The 18,163-nt window shown below is 44.0% G+C and overlaps 1 protein-coding gene across 2 annotated transcripts in view; it reads left to right on the top strand.

Annotated features, from left to right (window-relative positions):
- Positions 1-1,859: 1,859 nt before the first annotated feature.
- Positions 1,860-18,163, top strand: part of rab11fip5a (RAB11 family interacting protein 5a (class I)) — a 54,632-nt gene continuing 38,328 nt past the window's right edge. Inside the window, exon 1 of one of the 2 annotated variants that reach the window (XM_088911924.1) lies at positions 1,860-2,544. In XM_088911924.1, the coding sequence (XP_088768050.1) occupies positions 2,165-2,544 (380 nt within the window). In that variant the 5' untranslated portion in view covers positions 1,860-2,164. The remainder of the gene's footprint in view (positions 2,545-18,163) is intronic. The other variant, XM_088911916.1, reaches the window with a different exon arrangement.

The raw sequence follows: 18,163 nt of genomic DNA, 5'->3' as shown, positions 1-18,163 counted from the left end.
AAGTCATTTTTAAAGCACCAAATCTGGTACAGATGAAGAGATAATGACCACGCAAACATTCTGTTGGTATTGTTGTCAGAAACGTGTATCAAAATGAAAAAAACACTGCGCATTTAAAAATAAATTCTATATTTGAGAGCCATCTCATGTTTTGTACTTGAATACTTTTCTTCCTGCGTGTCTCTGTATTTATGCATCATGGTGTGGGCTGATCTATAAAATTCCCCTCCTGAGAATGGCATAAAGTAACAGGCTGTGATGTTATTAGTTTTGTGTATGTGTGTTGAGTAAGATAAGAGTTTCATGATCATGGTAGAATGCTTTAACTTTTGAGGGAGCTAATCTGTGTTCTTCAGGGGCTGTTTTACTGAACTGTGCAATTGTATCACTAAGTGGCTTTTGTTGTTTTTTTTGGGGGGGTGAGATTGAGATTCCTGTAACCTTTAGATACATTTTACAGGGTGATTTATGGGAAGTGAAGGGCTTGTTGGAAATGAGGAAAATGAAAAGAGATGCCTCATGTAGGATCAATGCTTTAAAAATCAGCCATTACAAAAATTAAAAAGGTACTTTCCTCACTGTAACATTTTTCATACTATATATCCTGTTTACACATCTGTCTTTTTAATAAAAAATACTAGTAGAATTTATCTCATGGCTATATGAAGCCACACTTTTTCACAGGTGTTTAATAGAGACTGAAGCGTTTTACCAAAGTCTCACGGGTCTGATGCCTCCACATTCCACAGAAGATCACAGATTCTAGTAAATGCTCATTGGGATCTTGTTGTGGTCTTAATTTTCCAGATAAGAAATCCAATACAAGCTTTTTTTCGTTTTGAAGCAAAGGCAAAAAAAAAAGCTCTGCGCAGAAGTTAAATCAAGACAACAGACACTTCTGTTCATTTTGGACTAAAGAGAAGCTACACTGCATAATCCCAAACACGAGCGCGCACACCCTTCACAGACAGTTTAAACAACCTATGAATTGTGATGAATGCGCAGTGTATAGTAACAATTGTACTCTGGTTTAAGTGAAGAGTTTGCTCATTTGTTTTCGGCTTTTGATTAGACCACAATTCCCAGTTAGGCGGGTACTGCTAAGCACGAGGTCAGTGTGATGCTGTATTTGTTGGGGGGAAACTCGCCCTATGTAGCTGCGCAAGACTATTATTGAAGGTACAGCCAGGGACGGTTTCTTGTACAAACCCAGCAAAAGAATATTCCAGAATATTTTCTGGATTGTGGCCAGTAAATCAGAGCCCCACCCCGCCTTTCAATTAATATTTTTGTCAAGAACACGCTGATGAACGTTTGTGACATGGTACAATTGACACTCATTTCTGCACACCCGGTTTGTTTTCAGGGCTGTGTGCACTCAATGATAAATACGGTAAAAGGCAGAAAAAAATCGTTTTATTTTTCAAAATCATGATTGCAACACACGTCTCACTTATCAGGACCACTGAAATGTTTACTTGAAGAAGTTTTGGCGTTAATTGCAACACGGCTTCATTCCGCAACGGTTGAAATCAAATTTCTGCATCTGCAATGTTGTCAGCTCGGAACAGCCTTTCCTAATACCGGTGCGGTAAGTGCAGTTCCTTCTTCCTTGCTGGGTAGGTCGAGAAGACGCTGCAGTTCCGAAAGGCCCGGGCGAATGCTCTTATTACAGCGCGCCCAAAGCCTGTAAAGAGAAGCGAAGAAGAATAAAAAAAAATCTTATGAGAAACCTGCACCAAGTTTCCAAGCCAGCTAGTGAGAGCAGGAGTGCTGTTTGGGGTGGGGAGGACTTCCTAGTCCTGCAGCGAGAGTGAACAGCCGAGCAGTGACGTCGCGATTGCTCTGGGCTGCCCAGCCAGTCAGCGGTTTGCGGAGCGGCGGTGCAGAGAGCTGAGTCCGGGCAGGCAGCGCGTCGGCACCAGCGAGGACAAGCCGCGGCAAGCGTTCAGGCACTGCGGGGCTGGGACGCACGCCGCCACCACCGCAGAGAAAGCAAACTTTGGGAGGAGGCAGACCCAGAATGCGCAGCTATTCTGCAGGCTAGATTCCAAAGCTCGAAGGGAGGACGAGGCGGCTACCGTTTTTTGGGGTGTTGTTTTGTTTTTGACCCCGCACGCCTTTCCTTGTAGTCGCATCTGCCTGTGCAGCGCATGAGTCCGTGATGTCTTCGTTGCATATCGTGCCGGATGAGCAGAGATGGGTGCCCACACACGTCCAGGTGACTGTCCTGCGGGCCAGGGGCTTGAGGGCGAAAGGCAAGCACGGCACCAGCGACGTGTACACTATTATTCAGGTGGGGAAGGAGAAGTTTTCCACCTCGGTGGTCGAGAAGACGACTGCTCCGGAGTGGAAAGAGGAATGCTCCTTCGAACTGCTGCCCGGGGTGCTGGAGGTGGGGGGACTGAGCGCCTACCCCCCGGGGAGCGGTGACCTGGTCCTCACTGTGATGCACCGAGCTTTGATCGGGCTGGATGTGTTCCTGGGACAAGCCACCATTCCCCTCGACAAAGTGTTTCAAGACGGGACGAGTCTGAGAAACGAGTAGGTTTGCTTTTCACTTTTGTTCTCGTTAGCTGTTTTTTTTACTTGAGTGGCTACAGGGCATATTTGAACTGTTAAATCCTCTCACATGTCTCTCTAGACGTGTAAAATTTCGCATGTTTTTAGTGTAGTTTATCCCCGCGAGGCTGGCCGCCCGGGCAATCCGGTGTTCAAAGAAATTGGCGTTAAAATTAATCTTCTTTCGCAAATACCGCACAGTACTATGTGTTTCCAGCAATGTTTTCGCTCCTTGACTGGACAATTAGCTGATACAACAGGCAGTTGTGAGTTTTGAAGTTGAAACCGAGATGTATCTTTTTTCGGCAAATTTCGTCATTGTTTTCTGTTGAAAAAGCACAAACTCATAATGGAACCTCTCTTCAGTGTTGCAGAATTGATGTCACCCTCTGAGGTGGTTCAGTTTTAATTTAATACAGTCTTTACTACACGTTAACACCAACCAATAATGCGAATGTGAGTTCACTTTCAGGCTGGCCTAACGGTTTGCACTGTGTGCTCTCTTATTTTTAAAATAAAGTTACGTTATGACTTCAAAACGTGAACTCCGATATTAAAAAAAAAAGTTTCGTATTGGGTCATGTCCTTTTTTTGTCGTTGTAAATAACGAATTTCCCCCCAAAGATGAGCGATGCCGGTGTCTGCGCAGAACCTGATGACTTCTCCAAACAGAGGTCGGGCCTCTGTATGAGGGTCAATGGGGCTGCAAGGGTGTCGGTGCGTTCGGGCACCCAGCCACTGTTACCAATCTGTGTTTCATCTGAAGGAAAAGAGGCCTGCAATTATTACTCTGCTGCAAGACTACAATCCGGGTGTAAAGCTCACTGCTGTGGACCCCGTAATGAGCGAGTACTGTGTAAGATGCACAGCAACCCTGTTACGTAGGCAGCTACTCTTCTGGCTTATTTTGAATCAAGGAAACAACAAACACTTAATGGGGCCCTTACTGCAGTATTTTTTTTAGGTATTTTCATCCTCATTAATAGTCTAGTTGGTTGACGAAACTGTGGAGCAGGCTACAGAAAGGGTCCTTCAGGTCTCCTTAGGAGAGCTGCATCCCAGCAATACTTCGTTGATTGCCAGCAGCTCAATGTCTTTCCTCAGACAGAGCTCTGGCACACTCTGCTCAGCCCAGCACTGAACAGTCTGAAGGTTCTGGCTATTTTAGAGCTTTTAAACTCTGGAGATATCCACAAACTATCATGAAAGGGGATATCAAATCCCCCTACTTTATTTTGGGACTGAAATTGCAAAAACAGTTGCTGTAGTTGGTGTCACAGAGCTCAGATCTCTGCAGCCCAGTCCTGAGCTGCCAGTCAGTTAGGGTTCAGGGATTGCCAGTGGTCTCGTGTCATAAACATCCGCCCTCCTGGTGGTGACTGTACAGTGGCACAGCTTGCAGGACCGCTGGTGTCGTCCATCGAGCAGTAGGGTGCTGGGCCCCTCTAACATGAGGGCAACTTTGAGGTTACTGGCACCCCCCCAGACTGACAGCAAGGAGAAGCTCCATTGTTTGTGGCTAGAGAAAGAAACCTGTATGGACCTGTTGGAATAAACTCAAACAGTGCCTGACTCTGGAAATTGTCTGTACAGTGGCTCTTCCTCGTGTATTTTAAAGCCTTTGGTGCCACCCAGTTAAACCATGTTGATATCATTGATGTGCTCGCAAATTCGTTTCCACCCTTTTCTCACAGGGGAGCTCGTTTTTTAATGGTTTAGGAACACCAGCTTCGTAGCGTATGGATCACCTGGTGCCGATGCCCATGTGTCACGTACGCAGACTGCGTTGACGTTGGCACGGCCCATCAGCCAGAGGGTGTCGCCATCGGGAGCCTGAGCCGAGAGGAGAGCTGCTGGCTCAGCCTCAGGCCGGGAGCAGGACAGAGGCTGAGCCGGTGACCTTGCGGCTGCAAAGGGATGAGTCAGGGAAAAGAGGAAGGAGCAGTCTACCGCGTCCTGGGGGAGAGTCTAGTGTCAGGGGCTGCCCCGCCTTCTCATTCTCATTCCAGCTGAGCTCAGAGTGCCTCTAATTTGATCGATCGGTTGCTTAATTAGAGTTAACGTGCTTCCCAGCTCTCTGCTCCTTGTTCATTGAAGGCCGACTATAAGAAATCTCAGGACTGTCTTCCCAAGGCTGTGGACTGCTGGTCCCTAGTGGGGCTGACTGGCGAGTGGGAGAAATAAGCCTATTTATTAAATCGCATAGCTGTGGAGGATTTAATTTAATTTTATTAAGAGCTTGTACATCTGTAGCTCATTGGCAGTTCATTTTGAAAGTGTCAGAAAGCTGGGCTCTGCACTCGGGTGCCAAGTATGATGCATTGTACCCAGTTCAGCAGTAAGATGACTTGTGTTGGAAGCCCAGGCAAAGGGGAGATCTAGCAGCAGAATAACAGACGTGCTTGGGAAGTGAAGTGCCTAAGGGACAAGAATTCACTGAACGGTCCAAAGACGGAAGCCAGTCCTCTGTCTCACTAGAACTGAGTCCAACACATTACTTTAGTTTGTTACAAGATCTCTGTCCGTCAGAATCTTCCGTTTTAGGGGGTTAAAGGGGTAAAATTGGTTTGCTGCAGTTTCACTTTGGAGCTACTATAGTAGTCCTACTTTTCAGGGTTGGTGTCCTGCTGCTATAGGTAGTACGAGGAAAGGAACAGCTCCAGGCTTGGCGTGTGCTCTCTCATACCTGTGGGTTTTTTTCCTCACCATCTCTGTCACAGACTGACTGGAAAGTCTTTGTCAGTGTCCTGGGTCAAAACTGGTTCTTCACACAAAGGTTTATGGGAGGGTGGAACAAGCTACCCTGCCATGTTGTTGAAGCTGATACCCTATACTCTAAAGTCCCCATAGGGAATACAGATATGCTTCCTTTCAAGATAAGGCTGGATGAGATCCTTGGATCTATTAGCTACTAACTACCAAACAGGATAGATGGGCTGAACAGGCTTGTTTGTAATGGTTCTTGTGTTTCTAGCCAGTTGTCAGTTCGAGCTGTGTGCAGAGGCTGAGGCTGTTGCTCCTTTGCAATTTTGTACGGCCCTGCTGAGATGTAGGATGCAGTCCTTGGGCAGGCTTTCTAAGTGATAGCATCCCGTTCTTGTGATAAAAGCAGGCAGATCACTCTTTTCCTGTAAAGATCTTTTACTACGTCCAGTAAGCCATGATTCATCGGCTGGATAAGTGCAATTGTGTAAGGAGAAGGGATGACATTAATTCAAAGCTTGAATTAGGGCTAAGATTTGGCATCAAGCTTACACCGCTAAGAGGGTGTTTGTGACAGACATGGCTCTTCATTAAATCTGCACAAAGAAATTTGAAAACTACTGCTTTATCACTAACATAAGAACACGCATTACAAACAATAAGAGGCCCTTCAGCCCATCTAGCTGATTTGATTGCCAGTAGCTATTTGAGGATGTCTTCCAACCAGTACATGAAAGAGATCAGTCTACTGGTTCAGCATCATGGGTGGGTAGGTAGGTTATTCCAGACTCCCACAACCCATTGTGTTGAGCAGTACCTCCTTTTTCTGTGTTATACATCCTGTACATTTCTCCTTAGTTTGCACTTGTGTCCTTAGGTTTTTGTTTTCCTGTTTATTATGAAGCCATTTTATTGTATTGCCTTTGTCAGTGTCTTTGAGGATTTTGAATACTTGTATCAGATCACCTCATAGTCTTCTCCGTCGAAGGCTAAAGACACTCTGTTCCTTCAGTTTGTCAGGATAGGACAATCCATTAAGGCCCTGAAAGTATCTGGTTGCTTTGCTCTGGATTGATTACAGAGCAGTAAAACCACTGTAAAGTTGTATTCAATTTAGTTTTTTGCTGCATATTCTAAGTGAGGTCTTAATAAATGGTTCTGTAATTTTAGCATAGCATCCCTTGATTTAAAAACAAAGATTTTTAATTAGAAAACCAAACATTGTGGATACCTTTTAATTGCTTCTTCACAGTGTCAAGATGAAAATGTAGTATCAAAATGAACAACTTTTTCATGTGTAATTAATTGAGTTTTGGTATTACCATCTTTTATTTTGAGTTTTTTGTTTCCTGTAAGTAACGTTGCCCTTCTCAAAATGTCCACATCATCTGCCAAGTGTCTTACACAGTCTTGAATTTTGTCTGTAAATTTCCTTTGTTGTGTTTCATGTTTATTGATCCTGTTATTTTGGTATCATCTGCAAACTTGACTATTTTGCTGATGATACCAGAATCTAGATCATTGATGTAGATGAGTAAGAGCAGTAGTCCCAGCACAGATCCCTGTGGTACTCCACTATTAACAGTGCTCATAATCAGAGCATCTTCTCTATATTTCCTGTTTTCTGTCCATTAACTAGTTCTCAGTCCAGACACATTATTTATCTTGAGTGCCTATTGACTGCAATGTTGTATCTAATCTATTAATCTTTTATGAGGAACTTCAAACTCAACTCAAAATCCTTCAGAAAATGTAAATATACCACATCATATGCTCAGTGTGTGTCCATTACTACTGTTTCTTGTTCCAAGAACTTTTGCATGTTCGTTATGCCAAACATGTTTTCAAAATCCACGTGGAATATCTTTCTAAATCAATGTTAAAAACAGCGTGCGCCTCTTTATAAAATTTAAAAAAGCAATGGTGTTTAAAATGATTTTGTATAATTGCTGTGGGAGATGCATCGTTGCCTTTGTAAATATGAAGTGCTTTGGTATTCTGTGGGATGACAAGGTGTATGTAAATGCGAGGAATTTGTATTAGTGTGTGATGTGCCCTGCAGATATCTACCACAGGAATTGGTAGGGGTGTGTCATGTTTTGCCCAGTTAATGATGCCTTAATAGCTGTTGTCCTGTCATGTATAGACCAGTGACGCATGTTCAAAGAGAGAAAAAAACAGTCCAGCCTCTGCCCCTTTACCCCCTAGGGAAAAATGCCTGAAAGACACTCATATGATGCGTCATAAGTTTATGCAAACAACCTTCCTCTTTTTTCTTATCTTTTCTGTTGCAAACTTGTCCTTGTACTGTACCCTGCAAGTAGCTGTGTTTTCAGAGGCTATTTTGATGCTATTTGGATATCACCTTGTTAGTGTGTGCATGCCTTTCTTGTGTTAATGTAGACACACTTACCATGCTTGACCTAATGAGCTAATTCCTTGCATTTTTGCAGTGTTTGTTTTAGCCCAAAGGATTGCAGAGCTCTTTACATACAGGAACGGATCCACTTCATCCATAATAGAAGTATAGTACTTACCTGGGTGAGAGACATTCTGCACCAGCAGCCCCACTACATAGCAGATCAGGTTGAAATTACTTTGCCAGGTTTAAAATAATACTACTTAAATAAAGCAGGAATGTCAAGGAGGTCAGACTTTACAAGCCCAGTGTAGAATATATCCAGAACACTGGGCTGAAGAAACTGTGTCATAAGCAAGATTTGTCAGTAATGGGAACAGTTTTCAGTTTATGATGCCAGCTCTTGAGTTAAATGGTTATTGTCTGTGAATAGTGAAACTGCTGTCCTCTTCCTTGTACTGCTACATATTATGTAACTCAGTTTCTGCATCTTTGTTGAGAAAGCCTTTCAGTTGGATAGTCAGATAAGCACATAGAAAGATAGAATAAAAGACAAAGGCAATTGTGAATCACCCCCGGGTGTTATTTAGTAGATAATTGATCCAGTGAACTCATTTAGCTGTTTCTTGCCAGAAGGTGGGGTATCAGCTTCAGCAATATGGGCAGGCAGGTTGTTCTAGACTCCTTCAATGTATAGAGCTGTGTGTATTGAGATATCGGTACTTTGTTTAAAACAACAGTCTTCAGCTTGAGCAGCAGTATTGCTCAGATTGAACTCAGAAGATACACCTGAGTTGTGTGAGTGTGCTCATTTCGTATGGTGGGACTGTCCTTCAGCATGGCACTGGCAGTGGAGCTGGGCAGTGGTGGAGGAGAGTTAGCGTAGCCAACGCTGGGAACTGGTGGGCAGGAGGTGTGCTCAAACCCTTGAGCCGATCACTGGTGGGAAATGGGGCTTTTCCTGCTCCAGAACCTGTGTTGGGGCGGAGCGGTGGCTCTGTGGCTAAGGACCTGCGCCTGTGACTGGAAGGTTGCCGGTTCAAATCCCGCAGCCGGCAGAGGAATCCTACTCCATTGGGCTCCTGAGCAAGGCCCTTAACCCCAACTGCTCCAGGGGCGCCGTATAAATGGCAGACCGTGCGCTCTGACCCTAGGCTCTCTCCCTATCTGTGTGTCTGCGTGTCTCATGGAGAGCAAGCTGGGGTAAGCAAAAAGATAATTCCTAATGCAAGAAATTGTAAAGCGTTAATAAAGTGATGTAAAGGAGCTCCATTCATCATAGGAGTTGCTGAGTTAGAGATCAGAACTCCTCATGAAGTCTTGGGGTAGCGTGAGGTTGCAGACTGACTGCTGGAACAGGTTGTAGAAAGTCCCAGAGCTCATCCGACTGGCCTGCAGAGGCGGAGAAAGGGAAAGTGTCTTGGGAGCGATATTTATCGTGGTGCTAGGCAAAATGTCACAGGCTTTCCGCTAAGTGCTTTCAGTGCTCTGAAGAGAAGCCTTTTGCTGCCCTCTGCGTTTTTTTGTTCAGTCCTTGAGTTATTCCATTAGCTGAAGCAATATAAATTGAGGAGCAATAGCTCAAGGAGACTTGTCTCTGAGAAGTATCCTTCAGTTCCAATGCAGCCTGGTCTGGCAGCTTCTCTCAGTGGTGAAGCGACTCGGTCGACCAGACGAGACCTGTCTGCCTCCTGCAGATGTTAGACTTGCTCTACCACATGGCAGCACAGGGCTTGTTCTCGCGTTTTCAATTTTGATTTTTGTTTGTTCTTGTAAATATCCCGACTTTACAAGGCTGCGTTTATAAAGCTAATGATGTCCGAAAGAGTTCTCAGTTCCCTCTTAGAGCCAATGCTGAGCCAGTCCTTGTGTCCCAGGGAGAGACAGGAGGTTCTCAAGTCACATAGGATGAGTCAGTGATGGAGAAAGGGATGATATTCTTATGGGAGTTAAGGTGGTTAGCTCTATACCTGTAACTGTACTGTGAAGATAGCCACACAACATGGCTTTTCACAGCTGGTGAGAGGGGAGATTGATCATCACAGTGCCAAAAATTGGGTTGAATTTCATTTTTCTTTTGTGTTGTAGCAAAGTGTTTTTGTTTTCCTGTTTGGCGTTCGTCTGTGTTGTGGTTTTCAGTAAATGCTCTGGAGTTAAAGAGCCTAGATAGAGCAGTCAAGGTTAAACCGATCAGGAGCTGCTGGGCATGAAGATGAGTGAAGATTATAAGGACATGGCGATGCCACAAAATGATGCAATTAAAAACTCAAATATTTCTGCAAATATGTTACTGGAGCAACTGGAGCAAAACAGGTTTTCTGTAGAGGCTTTTAAAAATTCCAGGAAGAGGATAATTAAATGATGCAAGGCGCAGCCTGTCAGAAGCCTTCATGACTATTTAAGGTAAAAACGTTCTGTAAAATAACACAACAGGGACATACCAGGAAAGCCCACTGCTCATGCTGAAGTAAATCATGTTAAAAAAATCTTTATTTTTGATTTTCAGATAGTGTAAAGCTACAGTGCTTAGAATGGCAGTTTGTTTTTAATGTTACTACCTAAAGCTGGACCAGACTCAAATGGGAGTCTTCCTAGTATGCTCTTTAGGAGACCTGATTGTGCTGATCTAAAGATTTGTCTTCCTGCAGAGGCCCTGTGACAAAGACCCCATCTTAAAGGGGAACTGCAAAACTATTTTTATATTTCAGAGTTAGAAAGAATTGGCATCGATGAGTGCATTTCAAACCACAATGAAAGTAAAATGTGCACAGTAACTTGTAAACCTCCTGTTTACATCACACAATAGCCATTTCCAGGTATGCGCAGTTCCATATTCTGCGATTCAAAACAAGGAAACAAAACTTCTGGTGATGTGTTGTGATTTTATTACATTGTAAAGAAGCAATCTTGTAAACACATCTCTTTTAATTCAGTAGAAATATTGCTTTGGATTTTGAGACAGTTTTACCGACAGATACTACTTGTTAACACTACATGCAGATCACATTGGAACATTTATGCTGTGAAATGTCTGCTGCACAATCTGTACTTGTACATCACATTACATTAGACATTACAGTGATTAGTGAGCAGGAAGGGCCACTTCGTGTCACAATTTGTGTGATCTCTCTGTCTCGTCCATGGCAAGACCAATTGTTTACAACAATGGGGGAACTTTAAGTACTTTCACAAAGCTCACAATTTTGTGATTATTTCAAATTTAAGTTTCTATACTGTCAATTCATTTTTTTTACTGAGATTTAAAAATAACTGCAGTTCTCTTTTAATCTTAAAAAAGCTGAGCCCAAGAGTGGCTGAAAAAGGCCTTGAGCCAAGATGGCTGCCTGTAAATTGAGGAAAGCCACAGAATGAGGCACAGCAGGTCTGAGGAGTCTTTAACATCAGGAGACTGTGGAATTCCATGTGAGGGAATAGACTCTGCGTGGAATTAACCACTGCTCTGGGCTAATGGTTTATAAGACCGGCTGTGAGGAAAGGGTTTCAGTCAGCCTCTTTTCCGCGGAGTGAAAGGGGAGAGAGTGAGCGCTTCAGGGGGTGTTCTTACCAGTGATGGACTGGGCTGGCTGACAGGCCTGTGGGACTCTGTGGACTACAGAGTTGCTTAGGCTGTACCGAGGGGCATCCCCAATTCTGGACTGGAGAAGTACGGTGCTTGAGCCTGGAGGGGGTAAATTAGAGCAGAGACAGGCCATTTAAAACACTGAAAGGTTTCGGTATGGAATTAACCTTGACGTGTTTCTTTGCAGCCAGCGTGCGCTGACACAGCTCTTCACTCAAGCTTTGACTATGCATTTTTTATGCTGCTCTTTTGTCAGTGTCTGGGCAAGCATTAGAATCATTCCTAGGAGAGCCTTGTTTTGTACTGTCGAGGAGCACAACTTGGCTATTGTCGATCTCTTTGTTAGTTTCCCTTGATTCTAGTGAAAGGAATCATTTTGCTTTTGAGCCACTAAGTGTTCTTGACTGCTTTAATACAAATGCTGCTAGTTCTTTGTTCATTCCCCACGTAGTGTGTTGACCCTTGTAGTAGAGACATGAGGGAAACGCCAAGCTCACATTAGAAGCAGACAAACACATCCATACAGATTGTATGTGGTGTTGTGTATCTATTCTTCCTGACACAGATGCTTTTTCAGAAGGTTGAAAGGTTGAGGGGATTCTTTGCGTAAAGCAGCACCTGGTACCTCAGGGGCAGTGGGATTCTATCATGTCTTTATTTTAAGTTTTAAAACGGCAGTGACAGACAGTGATTACAGATCACTGTTTCAGCTCAGCTTCGGCATTCAAGTAAGGAGAATAAACTGTTAAGCTAATGGTCGGTTTCAGTGTCTGGATCACCTGGGAAAATTTGGCTCCCAAGTCTGAAAGTCTTCAGAGTGTGGGTTTACTTAGATCTTAAATTTCTTTAATTTGCTTTTAGCTGTATATCCATGGGTAACAAAATGTGCTGGCTCTGCAACACTCTTGGCTTACAGTTCTTAGTTATTACTGGATCTGGCCTAATGACATACTGTGATTGTGCTCAAAGACAATTTCCTGGTCTGTCATGAACTATGCCTCTGTGAAATGGAATGAGCAGACGACAGATCAGGGGTCTGGTCACACGGCAAGCCTGCATCTCCGTGTTGCTGAAACCCAGCTTATTGTGAGAACCATTGACACAGCCTAGTGCATATTGATCAGTCTGGAGTGTGGTTGCCAATCAGGGTGCACTGAGTTACTCCACGGTAAAAAAAATCAACACAATGATTTCAAAAGCAAGCTGCAGTAGAAGGGTGTGTGAACAACAAGCTTCCGCAGTTTGATGTTGTGGGTATAAACCTCTAGGCTGTCATGTCATTAAGTTTCAGAGAAGTGACAAGTAATTGCAGTGCCTGATGCAGTGCGCAGTCCATGCTGCGTGTGACTGATAGTGTGTGAGTGGCAGACGCCTTATTGATGCCCTTGATGCTTTAGCAATGGGAGCTGTGAGCCATGCATACTGATAGATCCTGAGGGCACATCTGTTGTGCCGTGTGCTAAAGACTGGACACCGTGCAGGGCAGCAGAGTGTAAGGGGAAGGAGGGAGCTGTTTAAGATTCAGATCATCACAAGGACAGGGTGGAACTGGACCAGTCAGGCCTCAGTAGCAGTTACCATTGCTCTTGATATTGATCTGGCATGTTTGACTCGGTTGAGCATTGCTCTCATGTCGCCAGATTGCGTAGTCTACACAGATTGTGTAGTTAGGGCGGAGCGGTGGCTCTGTGGCTAAGGATTTGCGCCTGTGACTGGAGGGTTGCCGGTTCAAATCCCGCGGCCGGCAGAGGAATCCTACTCCGTTGGGCCCCTGAGCAAGGCCCTTAACCCCAACTGCTCCAGGGGCGCCGTACAATGGCAGACCCTTCTCTCCCTGTCTGTGTGTCTGTGTCTCCATGGAGAAAAGCTGGGGTATGTGAAAAGACGAATTCCTAATGCAAGAAATTGTATAGGGCTAATAAAGAAACATTAAAACATTAAATTAGTCACTTGGTGTAGGTTTCCTTGGCATACAGTTCTTGGTTATCGGGCAGTTGTGTTGTGTAACCAGCGTACTGTACTCTCTTCACTGTAATGCTGCCAGTTTTCGCCCTCTGGCATTGGAAAGATTCGCAGGGCGGCCCTGCTGTCCTTTAGGTTTGCCTTTGAAGTGCGTGTGTGTCTCTCAGTGAAACAGGGCCTCTCCATGCCTGAGAGCAGGTGTCCACGCAGTGTCCTGTGTCCATGCTGTAGTGGCCAGGGGCTTGTGTGTTTTATATTTTGCTTGTCATGCACAAGTGTTAGGTACTGTAGGAATCATAATGTAGTGGCAGTATGAAGACAGTTTTGAAATCAATGTAAGTGAAAATTGAAGTATGGTGTTTTTCGATTTTTGTTGTCTTCAGAAAAGATTGTGGCTCTGTAGTCTGATTACACATCTCTGATTCGCAGATATGGTGACAGCCGGGTGGAGAGGTCAGGACTCGAGGCTTGTGGGTTTGATCCCAGTTGGGTGGAACACTGCTGTTGCATTAGATTAAAAGTTAATTTATTACATTATTAAACTAACCTAGTTAATTCAGATTCATTTAAATATTGAAAATGAAAAAAAATGTTCAGTGTTGATTTTCAGGGGAATTTATACCTCATTTACAAGTGATTGTAGTTCATTAGCTTTCATTTCTGAAAGTTTTTTTTGTATTTGTTTTCAATACGTTAAGAAAGTAAATATTAACAGCTGGGATTGTGACAGAGCCTGAATATCTGCCAATGGGCTGCCCCTGTAAATGTCAGTGAATAAGACAGTGTTTCCTGTAAGTAGTTAAGCAGTCGAAAGCTTTTGAGAATAAATTTTGCTTTTGACTGATCCAAGGAGTACGCTTGACAGTTTGAACATTGCAGCTCTAAAAATGTGTAACAACAAATACCACCCAGAGTAAGAGAATACCCAGAAGACAGAGCTAGAAGAAACACATTGATATAGACGACAAATTTAGAGTGCAAGATCAAGACAAGTAAGGAATGTTCTTTGCCTGATAACTTTGAAGGAAGCATGTTGCCTTGATAAATACACTAATCTGCAAAATGTGCTGTACTGTGTATAGTAACTTACTGATTGAGGAAGTTTTCTGCTAATCTATTCAGCTAGACTTAGTGTAGTTTCTTTCTGTAATTACATTTCACAAGACTCTTAGTGATGTATGGCTTAGATAGCTTCAAATAAGACACTTATTCTGGTTCTGCACACAAGCTGTCTTAATGCATGTCTGTGTTTATTCAGCTCACAGGACATAAGGAGAGGGCAAAAATAATTTCTTATGAGAACCCACATTTTTCTTAGTTTGAAACCAGTTCTTTTAACTTCGCAAACCAGGTGAAGTCCCGCAGTTGCAAAGTCAGTGGCTATGCGGTTTAAGAGCTTCCTGGACCCAGGCCTGTTTAACTTAAAAATCTGAATTTCATGCCATTGTATGATTGGATCCAACTAAACCTTAACTATCAAAGGGATTATAATTTTTAGTGGAATAATCAGGCTGCACTTGAGTTAACTAAGGAGCAATTCAGCGCTGACCATACTGGGATATTTTATACCCTGTAATGCCAAGGTTGGGCACCCCGGATCAAGGTGTGGAGTTGTTGTCCATCACATTGCCTTGAGAGGGGAGTGAGCACCCTTTCCTGTAGTGTCCATTCTGTTCTGGCAGATGTGTGGGAGGACTTTGCCAGACTTTCTCTTTTTACACTGCAGAGGGACCAGCAACTGCTGGTGACTTTATTTTTAAAGGTAAAATAGATCCATTTTAGATTTTTTCACCCCCTAGATTGACAATGATAATGCATGATTGTTTTTTGTGATGGATTTAGACAAAGTCTTTGTGAACTTTGTCCGAAGTGCCGGGAGCTCAAGGTCAGTGTGGTCACTGGGAGAGAACCTCCAGGGAATGTCTGTATTCTTTAGAAGTCCGCACAAGGATACCTGCTCTGCAAGTAATCCATCCATCACACATCCTCATCAAAAAGCTGCTTATTCCTGATAAGGCTCATGGCATCCCACAGCCTGTCCCAGAAGCACATGAGGAGGGACTGGACCCTAGGCAGGGCACTAGGCCATCCTGTGACGCACATGGACATTGTTTACAGATACCAGTTAACCCAGCCAGCTGTCTGGGGATATGAGAGGAAACGAGAACCCAAAGGCAATCCGTAAGGACATGGTTAGAACGTGCAGGCTCCACACAGAACAAGCCTTAGTCCTGAATCATATCCAGGAATCGAGAGCTTCCCCACTGTGCGATGAAAAAGGAACCCTCTATTTTCAGAATGGAGTGTTCTTTCTGGTGTCTTTTTTTCTCCCCACCAGACAGTTTTTGTCCTTGAGTCTGTCTCGAGAGAGAGGAGTCTGAAGCTCACAGCTCTTCTCTCTGCTGTTCCTGTGCCCAGCTTTGTGTGTTCTCCCCAGAGGCTGGTACTTGGTATGAGAATAAAGTCTAATTATTGAATCGTGGGAAGTCGTCTGCCTCTGCAGGATGATCCCCCGAGTTCTGGTCTAGGTCATGTGGTTGGAGAGTTGCAGATGAGAGTGTCTGACAGAGAGGCCTGTGTTCTCCAGACAGATGGTGAGCACCAGCGGTTCTTCCCAGAAGACCTCAGCTGCTATCCACAGCAGGCTGTTATGAAATTACCTAATTGGTTCTGTACTACTCTGCAGTTTTTTAAGCCGCATCATCTTGAATATATTTTGCAGGGCACTTTGTTAGTATTTTGGACATAAGGCCTCAATCTCAATTCAGAGTGCTTTTCAGATTCTGTTCAAGCTAACATTATTCTCCTTTGATTCTGTGCCTTTGTGTGTGGATAGTTTTGTGAATAGATTTCTGTTGTGGGACAGACCTGTGTGGGATATATGGAGTATTGTGTGGATATTGTATGGGCAGCATCCTGTAAGCTTTCAGCTGATAAGTGAATTTATCACTTAAGTAATGGGACTGTCAGACAGTCTGTATTGCTGAGTTGTGAAAGCTGTTTTTTTCCCTGAGTGCAGACTGGTCCACACCGTGAGTAGAGAGATGGAGGGACATCGGCCAGGAGTACCTGTGCTAATCCACGGGAGGCCTTCTGTTCCCATGGCGATAACCAGCACCTGCAGCTGGCTTGCTGCTGTGGTCAGCAGTGTGGGCCTTCGAAAAGCTCCTCTTGGCAGTGAGGGCGCCAGGCCCTATCAGTGACAGGAAACGTGACTCGAGTCCTGAAGGGCCGGTCTTAAGAGTCTCTTTAATTTGAGTGGTTTTTCCTTATTCTTTTAAGAAATTGCAGTCTTACCACTGTTTTTATCGAGTCCTTGGATTTTAATCCTTCTATCTTCTCTCTTATCTATACCCTGTATTGACTCTTTTCACACAAAAAAGATTAATACCTTTTTTTAGTGCTTGGTGGTGTATCCATACAGATTTTGGCCAGTGAATTAGATTTAGATACCTAATCTGTACTTATTCCAAGCATAATATTATAACCTACTGAAAACTGGTGATCACTGCCTTGTTTATATGGCTCTGGAATGATTTGGGTGGATCTGTTGGGTTCCCTGCTGTGTCAAGGCAGCTCAAGGGCAGTACAGCACAATGGTAGACGGATGCTCTGTGTTTTCCCCTGCTGGATCTGCATTTAACAAGCGACCACGACGACGTCTGGGCGGGAGAAAGAAGGGACTCGGCCATATCTAGTTTTCTTTCAGCCTGTTTGTTTGTCTGCGCATGATATCACCTTGCAGTCCTCTTCTGAGAGTCTGCCTGTCGAAATGTTCTCAGAAACGCTGAGGCAGCTGTGGTCTTGGTTTGTGACGAGTGAACAGGGGCTGCTGTTAGGGCTGTATCTGTAAGGAAGCCTCAGCCACTGTTTGGGGTTGGTAAGTCTTAACCACAGCCAGAACATATACCAGGACTTGTCCTTGACCAGCAGTGGTCATTTTGAATTAACAAGCTCTCTTTGAAATGAATCAGAATGGTGCCTGTCTGTGCCACCTGGTTGCTGAAGTGGTTGTTGACCTGGGCAGTTTTTCTTCATGAGGTATAAGTAAAGAGCTTCCAGACAATAGCTGGTCTTGTTCACTGTCAGTGTCTGCCATTCCAAGTGGTGAAATATGTTTAGACCGTACTTCCCATGCGAAGTCAAGTTTGATCGAAGTACTTTCTAAACTGTCTTAAAAAGTGGTTTTGCAGCAGATTCTCATTTTCTGTTCACATTTCATCAGTGCATAAATGTCTTTGTTTTTAACATGTTCTCTGGAATGAACCCGTAACTCAAAGCTGTGCCAGTAGCTTTTTGAGTTTTCTGATTTTACTGTACTTCAGTGGTTTTATTCTGTTTTGCATTGTGATTATTTTGGTTTTATTTTTACTAGGAGTATCCTGGGCTGATTTCCACATGATAATTTTTAGGAGTCACAGGGTTGTATCTGAGAAGTGCTGGTTACCTGAATGGCCATTAAGCTTTTCAGGTGTGAGGCAACATAGATCCTTCCCAGACTGTGTTCAATGACACGCAAGTGGCTCTGATGTTTCGACAAGTCACACACTTCTGCATTCGATATTTTGCTTTACTTCATGACCTAAATCAGGCTCAGAAACCAAATACGTTGCTGAAAGGCAAAGAGCAGCACAGATATCATTTAGGTTAAGAACAGAATCTGAGATCACTGGAGAGAGACAGCTCAGAATGGTTCTGTCAGCGTTGATAGCCCAATTTCTAGATCTGTCTGCCTCTGTTTCGGTGTGGCTTGCAAAACCTCTGTTCAGATAGTAGTGCCTCAGATTAGAAAGTGTTGGGGAACCACAGTAATGCTTCAGAACGTCCTGGGGGCTTGTGCACTGTCTTTAGCTCTGAAAATGAGCAGTGAGCTAGAAGAATGATGAGAGTGCTCAAACCTTGACTCTGTGTGTACGGTTGAGGGCACGGCAGTGAAGCCGGCCCTCTTGAAGGCATCCTGAGTGCAGCATCAAACAGGCAGAGCCATGACTTGGGAT

Source organism: Atractosteus spatula, chromosome 1, assembly GCF_055471065.1.
Source record: "Atractosteus spatula isolate fAtrSpa1 chromosome 1, fAtrSpa1.hap1, whole genome shotgun sequence".
Lineage (NCBI taxonomy): Eukaryota > Metazoa > Chordata > Actinopteri > Semionotiformes > Lepisosteidae > Atractosteus > Atractosteus spatula.
The sequence above is the reverse complement of the archived record's forward strand: the minus strand, read 5'-3'. Positions and strand labels throughout refer to the sequence as shown.